The 13,327-nt window shown below is 40.2% G+C and overlaps 1 protein-coding gene across 4 annotated transcripts in view; it reads left to right on the forward strand.

Annotated features, from left to right (window-relative positions):
• The first annotated feature begins 5,806 nt into the window (after nucleotides 1-5,806).
• Nucleotides 5,807-13,327, forward strand: part of NRK (Nik related kinase) — a 128,163-nt gene continuing 120,642 nt past the window's right edge. For all 4 annotated transcript variants that reach the window (XM_026488162.4, XM_057313442.1, XM_026488160.4 and 1 more), the window contains exon 1: nucleotides 5,807-6,169. In XM_026488162.4, the coding sequence (XP_026343947.1) occupies nucleotides 6,113-6,169 (57 nt within the window). In that variant the 5' untranslated portion in view covers nucleotides 5,807-6,112. The remainder of the gene's footprint in view (nucleotides 6,170-13,327) is intronic.

Consider the following 13,327-nt stretch of genomic DNA (forward strand, 5'->3'; position numbering starts at 1 on the left):
TTTTGTTGAACTAATGTTCTCTCAGAACATTCTTGATTTTGTGTGTATATACATGTGTGTGTGCATATGCGTTGTTCTCTACAAAACAGAACTATAAACAAGAACCACACTTTTGGAATATATATTCCAAATATAATCCTGTAATTTCCAGATCACCAACTAACTTTTCTTCAATCCTCATATTAAATCAAGAGTAGAAGCATTTTTCATTGTTTCTTTTATCTTCTAATAAGTGAAGTTGTCAGTTTGGCAATTCAAGAACATATTAGATTCTGTTTATTCTTTTAGAGAAAATTTAAGGGAATAATTTTAGGATGAGTTATATCTACATATTTCACCTGGAAAATATCATTGATACATATTGTTAAATTGTAAAGTTGTGCATATGATGTAATCCCAGTTTTGTTAAAACAAATAATAGAACACAAAAGGATGAGGAAAAAGCTGTATGTGTATGTGTGTGTGTGCCTGTACATGTGCATGTGTGTCTCCATTCTCATGGAGAATGGTGTAGAAGGATACACACCAAACTGTTCACATGTTGAAGGAAGGAGTGGTGGTGGTGGTGGTGTGTGATTGGTTGGAGAAGGTAGAGACTATTTCCTTTTTCTGCAGTCACCTTTGAATGTTTTGACTTATTATGATGAGTATGTATTAATTTTATAAATTTTTGGATATAATAATATAAAAAATTAAAAATATGGTATCTAACATTATTATTTACTGCCCCAATGGCAGTGTTGCACCTAGATTTAGGAAAATATTGCCCATATAGTTCCTATCATTAGTCTGTAGCATACTTCCATAATGATATTATTTCCTCTTTCCTTTTATTCTCAATCAAAGGGATATCCATCCTGCTTATGTGATGTATTCCTTCCTACATATATGGATAATCTCTTAAAGTTCAGTGTTATTCCTCTTTTCCTTCTTCGAGTTTTCTGTCTTTTCAAAATACACACTTTCTAGTTGTGAATTGTTAGTTGTAACTCTTACTTTGTCAAGCCTCGGTGATATGGAGATTACACACACACACACACACACACACACACACACTTCAACTATGTTCATTACACATTATGCATTCAGGGCCAAATCCAAGTTTTGTTGGATCTGAAGCTTTTATAATTTGGGGAGCCCACTTCAAAAAGGAATATAAAATTGTCAGTACAGGATTACTAGGGCCATTTGTAGGCCCTTGGAAGTACAAGTAAGGTGTCTTGAAGCATAAGTTTCATTAGTATCAAGGTAAATAAATGTGCTTTTGTGTGAGTTTGTTCTGAGTGAGGGAGAATGGCTAGCCTGAAGTTTCTGGGATGGGAATTCCAGGACAAGAATGACATGGCCTCCAAGAGGGAAAATACAAAAACAAAAGGAAGCCCCATGACCAACTTCAGAAATTTATCTGAGTTTTGGGTTTAATTTCCTTGTTTTAGTTCTCTTTATAAAACAATTGTCTTTTTTTAGAGTAGCATTCCAGTTTTCAATAGCAACGGGACCCATGTTCAGTTAGGATCAGATTTCCAGGGCCTCATTTTAGAAACAAGCATAGCTCAAATCATGCCGAGCTTAAGAGCATTCCATAACAAGTGACAGAAGCTTTGCAAACTATGGTCAGAAGGCACATTTGATGACCTTTAGCCTAAGAAACATCAGGTGGCTTGTTGCTTTGTCCCCAGAGGAGTGGCACGTAGGAAAAAATCAAAAGGAGTGGTTGCAAGAGTGTTGGGGATTGTGGCAGAAATCCTACAGTTGCAGAGGTGTCTCCATAAAAAAGAAAGAAAACTTTAAGAAGGTCCATTAACCCAGTGGCTCCCAAAGAAGTTTCCTCCCTCAACAAGCACTTCCTAAGACTCTTTCAGATATGCTGCCCTGGCCCCTCACATGTGCACTGGGAGATATTGGATCTTCAGTGTTTGCAAGCACAAGTGTTTGAGAGTATTTTTTCGAGAAGATTGCTATATAACTTTATTTCACAGTCCTACCCAACACCAATAATTGTAGACAGCAAACTTGTCTTAACAAAAGTTGGCAACATATTCATTTTCATACATGAAGTGTCAAAGTAGAGAAAAAACAATAAATGATGAACTTTTTGTGTGTTTAAATGCTTAATAAATGGTCAATAAAGCATTTTATGAGATTCATTTTTGAAGTGTCTATTAACATATATATTGCCAATCATAAATGTATAAATGACAAAAAGAAGAAAATGCAGCCTAGAATCTTTTGAAGCTATGAATTTTATAACACACACGTGTTTTTGCAATATACTTTCTCCAGATCATGGTAACTAGCAGTTTACATGAAAAAAATGAATATGCAGTTATTTGTATACAAAGATGAAGTATTGATTTTGGAGTTGTTTTTCCCAAAAGGCATCACTGGCTGGTCAGAGAGGAGTTGTTATCAAGGGCTAAAGAAGGGAGAGATGCACATTGACCCCCTGGGGTATCAAGGCCATAGCCTTGGCTCCATGTCTATAGTACTCCCACCAACTAAGTTAACTGGCTATAACCTTGCCATTTAGCACCTCAGGTCTGCTAAGCACGATTGCTCATAGACACAGCCTCCTTCAAGACTTTGCTGAATAGAGTTTGTTTTAAGCCAAAAAAACTCCCTGGAAGGAATAGGTATGGATTTTAATACTTTCCAAGCATTGAAAATTGCTGGGATTTTTTCCTCTGGAAGTTTCTTAAGCTTGAAATCCATGATTTTTTTCCCTGTGAGGTGACCCACTTGGTAATCTCTGCTCAGACAGGTCACTAGCTACTCTTGGGCTATAACTGGTTTCCATTTCTTTTTATAAAAGCCCTTGTTATTTCTGTTAGGAGGGCCTGAAGGCTGAAAGGGGGAAAAGGGAACTGGATAGCTCATGGGCCTAGCTAATGTCATCTGATCTCACTTACCCTGAAGCTTTTTTGAATTTGGCTCCTCTTCACACAGTCTCAAAATATGCACCGGGCCTTCAGTCATTGACAAGTGGGCTCTGGAGTCAGACTGCCTGAGTTGGAAGCCAGGCTCCTCTAATTTCTAGCTGAGAGGCTTTAGGAAAGTTACTTCATCTCTCTGTGCCTCAATTTCCTTGCCAATGAAATCGAGATAATTAAAAACCTGGAAGAATTTTCGACAAAATTAAATGAGATACTATACACAAAACAGTCCAGAACATATAGCAAGCATTCGATAAATTTAAGCTATTAAAAAATACCAACAATCAAAAGTTACAAAGTTCTCAGGGCCTTAAGATAACAGAATGGATTGGAGAAAAAGATGTAATAAATATGGGACATATGGATGGTGTTGGCAGCGAAATTATTTCTGGGTAAAACAAAATCTGACAAGTTCCTAGACCCCGAATGGACCACGGTTGTTTTTATGTAGTTTGAGGTCAGGAAAGAAAAAGAGAAAAAAGAACATTTTGAAAGGGGAAGGGGAAGTGATGGTTATGGAGTGAGGAGAAAAGAAGTCCTGAAGGTGGAAAACAAGTGCCCTATTTCAAGATTTCTCCCATGGTTAAGCCTTATGCTTGGGGGCCACCTCTTTGCCTTCTGGTCTGTTAGCCAGGCTGACCTTCCCCAAGTTGGCCACAAAAGTCCCCATAATGCCAACGTACAAGGTAAAGTTTCCATGCTCTTCCATGTCTCATTTTTCCTTGAAAATAATAGTAACTTAAAAAATGTGTAGGTTCTCTGACATGTTCTGGTCAAACACCTAGATTCCCACACACACACACACATGGGGGGGGTCCCCCCCTGCGAGGTGGCTAATCCCTATGGAGTCATGAAGCCGCTAGCCTCCCACGGAGCCTTGCAACTAGAGAGCCCAATGATCTAGCCTGGATTCTTTTGCCTGGTCTGGACTTGTCTCAATAGACAGGCTAAAACAGTCTCTGCCATTGGGGGCCACGGGGCATTTCCCCACACACTACCTTCAGCAAACCGCATTGTGGAAAAAAAAAAAAAGTCATAACTTATGAACACTTCTTCCCTTTAGCAAAGATTCTCTAAAGAGTTCCTTTAAATGTTGTATTTCTTGACTCTGTGTTTTGATTACTGAAAACTAGATATGTATACAAAACTGTAACTTTCTATTAACTAGCTCACCTGCCCATCTCTAGCCATGAATTGCTGTTTTCAGGCTCATATTTAGCAACATCCAGAAGTTTTTCTAATCACCCAGGAATTCTTAAACTGTGTTTTAGAAGGGCAAGATTTTGTGCGGTGTAGTTGTCAAGATTTGGATTCTTGGAAAATGCAATTTCTGTATGGTTTACATCATATTTGAATTAACATGAAAATTCGATCCAGAACACCCGAGTTTCTTTTCTGGGGGGGGTTGTAGCTGGTTTTCTCCGCACCCGTTAACAGATAATTTATTTAGGGAGACGCGGTTCCTCAGACAGGCTGTGGCCATTAGAGAGCTCACTGGGGCTTGGAGGTTAAGGAATGTAAAGAGGTCAAACTCGGAACTTGAAACAGACACGAAAGAAACAAAATCCACCAATATTGAGAGAATAATTACAAAAGTTAGAAGCGTGTGTCAGAAATGGTGAGCTTCAGGTAGGTAGGAAGAATTATTCGTGTAAATCTTCCTAGAGGACGTAGAAATTTCTTAATTAAAAAAGAAACAGGAAACAAACCCCCCACATTGAGTTCCAATCTCAGAGCGCCGGTGCGCGAACGCAGTCTGTAAACTCCAGGGAAAGTAAGCAGCTTCGGGACATTTTCTAAAGTGCTCTTTGCAGTGCAAGAGCTTAGAATGCGGTTAGTTTTACGCACCGAATCCCTTTCCCATAAACTCTTCAAGAGGCGCCTTACTTCTTAAGGCTAAATCCCGTTGTCAGATTCTTTTAAAACGTGTGTCAGATCCCTTGCGCGTTGTGGGGGAAACGGAGGCGAAGAGCCTGGGCTCCCAGAAACATTTTGCAACGAATGAGCGAATGAATGAAACCCGGCCCGAGAGCTGTAGACTGGGAAATTCGCAGGAACTTTCTCTGTGCTCTTTGAATGCAGCAAACTACAAACTTAGGAACGGGGTAGCTGGGGCTTCAGAGACTCAATCGGTCTCTCTTAACTTCCAGCACCTGTGAACAGGTGCGGTTCCGACTGAGCAGCCCGGGCCTCCTACCAACTAGCTCCGGGCCAGAAAAGATGCGGCTCGCCCCAAGGGGACATCGCAGCGGCCCTGTCCATGCCGCACTGCCCTCATCCAGTGGCTTCGAAGGCCGAGCTGTGGTAGCCCTGCGGCACACTTGTTGCTCTCTCCCCACCCGCACAGGGGCTCGCCTAGGTTTGATCCCTAACCCAATGCCAAGTCATTTCCTTATCTAACTTGATGGGTGTTTGAGTAAATGAAGCAATAAAATCAGAGAAGCAGAAAGAAAAGAAACAACTAGAAAAGTCACAAGTGCTTCATGGAGAGACGAGGACGCGGGCTGTTTGGACTGTGGCAGAGCTGTGAGGCCCAGACTGGGAGCGGCGCGGAGCGGGACCGGTTTTCCGGGGCTGGCAGCTGCCTCGAAAAAGTTTCCTGTGGAACACTCGCCAGCCGGGGCGGGGGCGGCGGGCGCAGCGGTGGATGTGGGAGGGGGCGTGCAGGCGGGGGAGGCCGCGCGGGGCCGGCTCGCAAACCGTTATAGTCCTTCAGCACCTCCCTCGGCCAGTGACCCCCCCCAGCCCGCCTCCCCGCCGCGCGGCTGCCCACCTGGCGACGTGACGCTGCACCAATCCTCTTCGAGCTGCTCCCCGGGGGCCCCCCTCCTTGTACCGCCCCCCTCCCCACCCTGAAAGAGGCGCACCCTGCCGGGGCAGACACTGAGCTCTAGCCCGTGGAGCACCCCTTTAAACTTCTAGGTTTCCAGGACGGACGCTCAGGCTCCTCTCTCGCCTTAGCCAAACTTGCTTTCCCGCCTCTCAAACTCCGACTTCCCTCCACTCCTCTTTTCCCTCCACTTTCCCCTCCTCTATCTCCCAAGCCACAAACCCCGGTCCCCTGTTCCTTTTCCCCATCCTCTCCCTTCTCCTCTCCCTTTTCAACTTTTTGTCTGATTCCACCTCAAACTACCCGAGCGTGCCTGACTCCGTCGCCCGCTTTCGATCGGCTCGAAGCCATGGCGGGACCTGGGGGTTGGAGGGACAAGGAAGTCACCGATCTGGGCCACTTGCCGGTGAGTAAAGGACGCCCGTCGCCTCCGAAGTGCTCTCTTCTGCGAGTTCTGAGCTCTGGGGTAGGAGACGGACATCCGCAAGCTGGGCTAGGACAGGACTTCGACGGGGTCGCGGGTTCGGGAAGGGATCCCGGGAGTCGGTTTGCGGAAAAGCCCCCCACCCCCACCCCCACCCAGGCACCCCGGCCAAGCCAAATTCAGGAAAAGGCAAAGGGACCGGGTGGGGGAGAAAGAAGAGGGGGCAGTGGGGTGGTGCGGACCCTAAACTACGGGTCATTTTCTAAATGTGGCCCGTTTTGTCTAGCGGTGCTCGGGTACTTGTTCTTGCGGGGCTCAAGAAGAGGCCAAAGAGCACGACGACGCGTGGCTTCCTGAGAGCACTCTTCCCTGTCACCCCGCCGCCCTGTCGTTTGCTTCTTTTGCCAGAGGAGATGCCCACTCGAGGAGTGACCTTTACCTCTAGGTGACAGCGGGCTAGAAAATTATAAAGGGTTGGAGTCTCACTTCTCTCACTTTATAATGGCGCTTTCTAAAACCTTATTCTGCCAGGGCACAGTTCCCGAGTTAGTATTGCAGGAGCGAAAGCACTCGACGCCGCTTGGGGAAGAAGTGAATTCTGCACACCCCAATTTAAAAAAGAAAATATTGCGCTCACTAACTAACCAGAATTAACTTGTTCTCATGGTTTTCGTTCGTGGATTCTCCTTTTCCCGAACGCCCAGCTTTCCTCCAGAATTGTAATTGATCGGTGAGCTATTATTGCTGTCGTTATTAGTAGACTTATTATTTTAGCAGTGCCGTTTATTTCATTGGCATCTGGTTTCTGGCAGATATTGGATCCCACCCAGCTCCGTTCTTTAAGTTCCGTTTTTAGATTGGCATTTCTCTTGCACCCTCTCTTGAATGCAAAGGGCCCCTGGACTCTCTGAAAGGGAATAAGCATGCACCGTGCTGGAATGATCGCCAGGCAACTGTAGTTCAGGGCAGTGGCCTACTTGCTTTGGGAAAAGCTAAATATTAACCTTGAGGTTATAGGACTATTCAAAGTCGCGGCGCTTTAATTTTATACATATTTGGCATTTAAAGATTGTATTCTTGATGAAGGCAGACACCTGTCCCTATCAAAAATGGGGCATTCTCCAAGCCTCACCTATGTAATTTTACACTAGAATGGTGTAGAGGAGGAAGGGATGCACGTGGATAACATTTTAGCAAATTGTGCTCAGCCTTAAAAAAAAAAAAGGAACTTCAATACTGACATGTTGAATTGCATATATTAGCATTGTTGTTATTGATACAGCTTTATAATATAAATCCACAAAATTTTTAAAAGTTGAATCTTTTTTCACCTTGCATACATTAGATTTCTGGAATGTGAAGGCCTCAATTGGTGGTTTCCTTTCTGAACAGAATTTTCATATTTCGACTAGGTTTACTCCCAAGTAAAAGTGTAAAACCAACGAACAAAATGTTACCTTTCTCCAACAGTCTCTATGTAGGGTGGGGGAAAGAGAAAAAAAGCAAACTAGGGCAAATATGTGAAACCACAAATAAGCAAACTGAAATAAGCTTTTTTTTTTTCCTAAAATTGACTAAAGGGAGGAATGGGAAAGACCTCATAGAAATGATAGAGCAGGGAGTTCCAAACCCAAGGGGGAAAAAAAAAAGTTTTATTGCCACAAAAAAATGGGGGGAAATGGCCCAGACTAACTGACCCGGTCATGGCCCTGGGACATAAGAACTTGGTGAGAGCTGAGGAGATAAGGGGAAAGGCTGCAATCTTTACATTGCAGTTCAGCGGAATATTAGTTTTCTGGGGTTTTGTGGGGGTGTGGAGGGGAGAAAGATGAGGTTGGTTTTTAATGTAGGAATAGGGAGAAAACAAAACTTCATGAAAGTCTCATAAAGTCCTCAGCTTCAAACAATTTCTAAATTTCTCTTATGCAGGATTTCATGTGGAGGTCTTCACCATAGCAAATTATGCATATTTGAGCAAATTATGCCTAATTCTCCCCTCTCACCAAACATCCAGGTCTAAACCCTAAGAAATCTAGCAGAAGGGTAGCACTCACTTTAGAATTTCCTTACTGTCAAATTTTTAGAGATACAAAAAGTTCATGTTGCTTTGGTCACTGAGGTATATTTTAATGATTTGAGATTTCTTTGCATTTGACTTATTTCCTGAGTTTCTGAAGAAGTAAAAGTAAAGGAAGAGGTCAAAAGACATCTAAGTTAGCTGTTCGGAAGTTTGCATTTTGATGCAAAGTAGATGACAAAGCAAAGAAATCTGCTTATGGTGGGATCTCTTATGATAATTATCCTCAATAAAATTATCCTCATAATATATGAAGGTCAGAAAGTTGGCATCGATCAACACCAAATATACCAATTTGGCAATAGCCAGATAATGAGGGGAGATTCAGACCTCGTTTCGCATTAAGCAAAAAAATAATCTTGCAGATTTTAAAATAATTAAATATGGGTTTAGTTTAAGATTGATAGATTATGTCCTTTGTGGGGCTGGCCAGCTAAATGGCCACAAGGTAAGGACCCTTGAGAGTGGTCAGGCTTGCTGTGCACATTTGGATTTAAAGAAAGTGGTGGAAGGTTATTTGGTATTTTTGTTGATAGATAGATATTATTTTTAAACCTAAAATAGTAAGCAAGAGTGAAAGCTGGGGAAGCAGGAGGGGGAGAGGAATTGTTTAACTTTTTTTGCATAATGCCCTGAAGTTAGAGACATAAAATAAGAGAGCCAGTTTCGTAACCAGGGAATGACAGATCAGCTATATTAATTAATAGGTCGCTGTATTTTTTTTCTGATTTACTATTGAATAAATATCTCCAATAGGTGACAAAACAAAAAAGAAAGTGCAGAGATTTGTGGTTTGTGCTTCCTTTTTGAAAAAAGAATTGCAAAGCCTTATGTTTTTATGTATATCTAGGGGGTGTGTGTGTGCGTGTGTGCATGTGTGCACGCACATATGTATGTATTATTTTCACCTTGCCTGCCAGCAATACCTGTGTGTGTGTCTCTCTCCATATATATATGGAGATATATATATATATATATCTTTTTCTCTGCCTATGTCACTCAATCCTTGGGACTGGAAACTATTTCTTCATCTCCAAATCTGGCATGTCTTTCACTATGATAGTCCCTTTTGCCTTCTGTGCCCAGTATGGTAATGACATTCCTCATGGCTGTGGCCTTGGTATTTGACACTGCCATGTGTAGTCCTAATCTATATTGGGGTCAGGATTAGACAGGCCTGGAGGACAGTAGTGGCAGAGGTGATCTGAAATAGCACATGATCCAAAAACTATATTTGAATTACATTAGGTTTATATTTAAATATAACTGTCAGCTCTCCCAGTCTTCCACCACCCAGACCAAGTCTGCTTTCCACTCTCAGTCGTAAGAACCTTCCCACTTTACCAAGTACTTTAGCCCCCTGTTTTGAATCAGTTTTACCTTCTAGTCCACAAGTTTTGAAACTTTCAGCATGTCTCCATTATGTATTTCAAACATCACATCAGCATGACATTGTACTTCAATCTCTTTTCTCAGTCTTTTTTCACCCAATTTTTTGAGCAGTAGGTTTTATATTAGTGCACAAGAATAATGCACAAGAATCATTTGGGGGATCTTGGGACCCATCCTCAGAAATTCTGATTTCATAATTCCATGGTAAGGACAAGGCATCTGCATTTTATTTTGTTAAGATTTTTTTTTTGTTCTTAAGTAATTTCTACGCCCAACGTGGGGCTAGAACTTACAACCCCAAGATCAAGAGCTGCATGCTGCTCTGACTGAGCCAGCCAGGTGCCCCAAGTAATCTGTATTTTAAACACGATTCCCCAGATGATTCTCAAGTAGGGAGAATCTCTACAGTCCATAGTTTGAGAAACACTGGTCTTGAGGAAGAGATTTTCCTTTCTAAATTTTCCACTTGAATCGTGAAGCCCATTCTTCTAACTGAAATAGTACTTCTCTGAAATTCACTCTGGCACTGACTGTGTTATATATGTCATTTTCAGGTTTTTCTCTTCATAAACTTTTCATAAAATATCTATTTCTAATATTTAAAACAAAAGAAGAAAAGCCTCTGCTATTCCTTCTAGGTGCTGTTCAATCTTTTCCCTTCCTTTAGCTGCCCTAAATCAAAATTTATTGCTACCCATATTGACCATTTATCAGTTCCCTTTTGTTCTTAATTTCTGCTATATTTGGTTCTGTTGATCAGCCTCTGCTTTTGAGTGTCCTCCATGACCAGTAAACACTGCCTTCTAGTGGTTCTTTTTCTTCCTGTTACCCCCCACTCTATCCTTAATAAAATTGTCCATCAGGGTGCTCATTCCTTCCCCCTCTCCTTGAATTCAGAAGACAGAAACAACTCCTGAAAGTTCTGGGTTTCAGGGAACAACCAGACTAAGACTTTTAAATTGCAGGAGATATTTTGGATACCTAAAAAATATAACAAAGTGTAGTGTTTGCCCAACATTTTATGGCTCAAAAATGTTTTAAGACTGAGAATTTTCATAATCTCTTTTAAGAAAAGCTTTTTAAAAATTAGGGTTGCTTGTTTACTGACCATTTTTAACCAAATAGAACACCGAAGCATATGAAACTGCCAAATCATCTCCAAATTATTGTAGCAGTCATAGATATAAAGACCTTTCCTCTGCTGATTTTCTTAGAGTGGCAAGGCAGAGGAAAGGACCAAGTAATTATGGAGACCCCTCTGATATGGACTTTTTAATTTCACAGATATAAAAAAAGAGGTTCCTTTTCAATGTTTACTTCATTGGGAACCCAGAATAAACTTTCTCTATCATTCAGTGGAAAGTCTGATATAAGAAATTGAGTAATGGTACCCTACTAATAATTAGCACAGTTCCTCTCTCTTTGTATCCCAATTTGACAATCATTTAGTCTTGAAAGATACTAGTGTGGAGATGGGGAACAAAAATACTGCATAAAACTAAGGAAAAAGGTACTCTTAGTATAGATGAATGCTAAGTTGAGCTGCCTTTAAGAATAGAAGAAAAATGTTTATAACACTCTTCTTTAAAATGTGAGCATGTGGAGAATTAGGATGTTTTGGTCATTTGTGAGCAGGAAAACATTTCCAAACAACATGAATACAGATAAAATAAGGCCTCTAAGAATTCCACAGGTATTTTATTATCCCCTTCCATTTCTTTGGCTTTTTTTGTTTGTTTTTGTGTTTTAGTAATTAGATACCTGAGCTCAAATATGAATAAGGTATTTTGCTTTTGAAGGCTGAAAAAAGGCTTAAAGACATTTAGGACTTTTGTGCTCAAAGATTCAGAAATAGAGTTGTTCAGATAATCTAGTAATTCTCTAATATGTGGTGTTTTTTAAGCTAAAATGTGGCCTTAACTGTAACAAAGAATGGGTTACCAATAGGAATCAGCTAAACATTTGATTCTTTTGACAGATGGTCAGAGGTTGTTCCTCCAGAATTAATAATGTCTAATATAAATCCCTTAATAACATCCTTCAAAGAAATATACTAAAGTGATAAAGTCTTTAAGCCAAACCTTAGCAACTCCTTTGTTGGCCAGCTTTTCTCCCATCACTTTTTCAATGAGTTATAATAACGATATGCTTAATATCAAGGCCATTGTAACAATTTGTTTTTATTTTTCTTAAATTCTCAAAATTATCATTTTAAGTAACTTTTATATTTTCATTGGGAGTATGTTCCCTGAACTATTTGGTTATAATAATAGAGTGCATATTGTGACATTGATTTTGATGATGACTTAAGAAAGTAGGCTGCTGTTTTCTCTAACAGTGGTCATTTCAAATCTAATTGGGATTTTAGAACATTAGAATCTGATTTTTTCCTATAGAATTTTAAAGCTAGGAAGTCATCTAACACAAAACCTTCATTTTATATGTGTGAAAACTAAGTCCCAGAAAGAGTAAATAACTTTCTCAGAGTCATATAGTTAATTAATGGCAGAGCTGGGGCTAAACCCCCAGTCTCCTGACTCTGTCCAGTTGAATACTTATTGACTGAAGTAATCCCAGAGCTGTGTCATTTCCCTATGACAGTTTTGTTAGATTACACAAATACTGTGACAGTTTTAAGAAATCCATAATTTCATTCATATATATTGCATATCCTCAATAGTTTTTCTGTTTAGCTCACATTTGTCACAATGATAAAAATGTTTTCAAACAAGGTTAAACGAAGTTTGTGTTTATAAAATGTGCTTTCTACATAAGGCATGTGACTGTCTAAGGATTTGCCAATGATCCTACCACTTTGTGTATAAACTGGCATCTACTCATACCTCATATTGGTTTTGCTAATATAGCAAAATAAGCTGTGAGACGAAAAGTTTAAGTAGTGATAAAATTCAAGAAACCATGTTTTGTGGTGAACAAGAAAGGGATATCCATAGAAAAGGTTAAGAGGCAATGTTTAAGAATGAATAATGGAAATCTTAGGAATCTGTCCATAAATATGTTTATTTTGTCTCCTATGATGCCAACATTCAGGCTTAAGACACAGAAAATATCATCAGGGAATTTGTGCCATGAAAAGGTATTCAGCTGATGCAAAAATTAACTTAAAAATAAAAAAAACCCAACTGTCTAGTTTAAAAAAAAACTGCAGTCTTTTAATGCCATGCTTTTGCTGTTATTCATATGTATTTTTTTTAATTTTTAAAGAAAATCTGATTTTATTGACTTATCCTGATTCAACACACTGTACGTATTCTTTTCGGGGGGGCCACTAAAGATTTATTCATTTATTTAATTGAAGTATAATTAGCATGCTGTGTTATGTTAGCTTCAGATGTACAATATAGTGATTCAACAATTCTATACATCACTCAGTGTTCATCACAATAAGTGTACCCTTAATCTCCTTCACCTACTTCATCTATCCCTCCACACACACTGCCCCTCTGATAACCATCTGTTTGTTCTCTGTATTTAAGTTTGTTTTTTTGTCTCTTTTTTCTTTTTGCTCATTTGTTTTATTTCTTAAGTTCCACATATGAGTGATGTTATATGGTATTTGTCTTTCTCTCTCTGACTTATTTCACTTAGCATGATATTCTCTGGGTCCATCCATGTTGTTGCAAATGGCAAGATCTCATTCTTTTTCATGG

This window comes from Ursus arctos, chromosome X, assembly GCF_023065955.2.
Source record: "Ursus arctos isolate Adak ecotype North America chromosome X, UrsArc2.0, whole genome shotgun sequence".
Classification (NCBI taxonomy): domain Eukaryota; kingdom Metazoa; phylum Chordata; class Mammalia; order Carnivora; family Ursidae; genus Ursus; species Ursus arctos.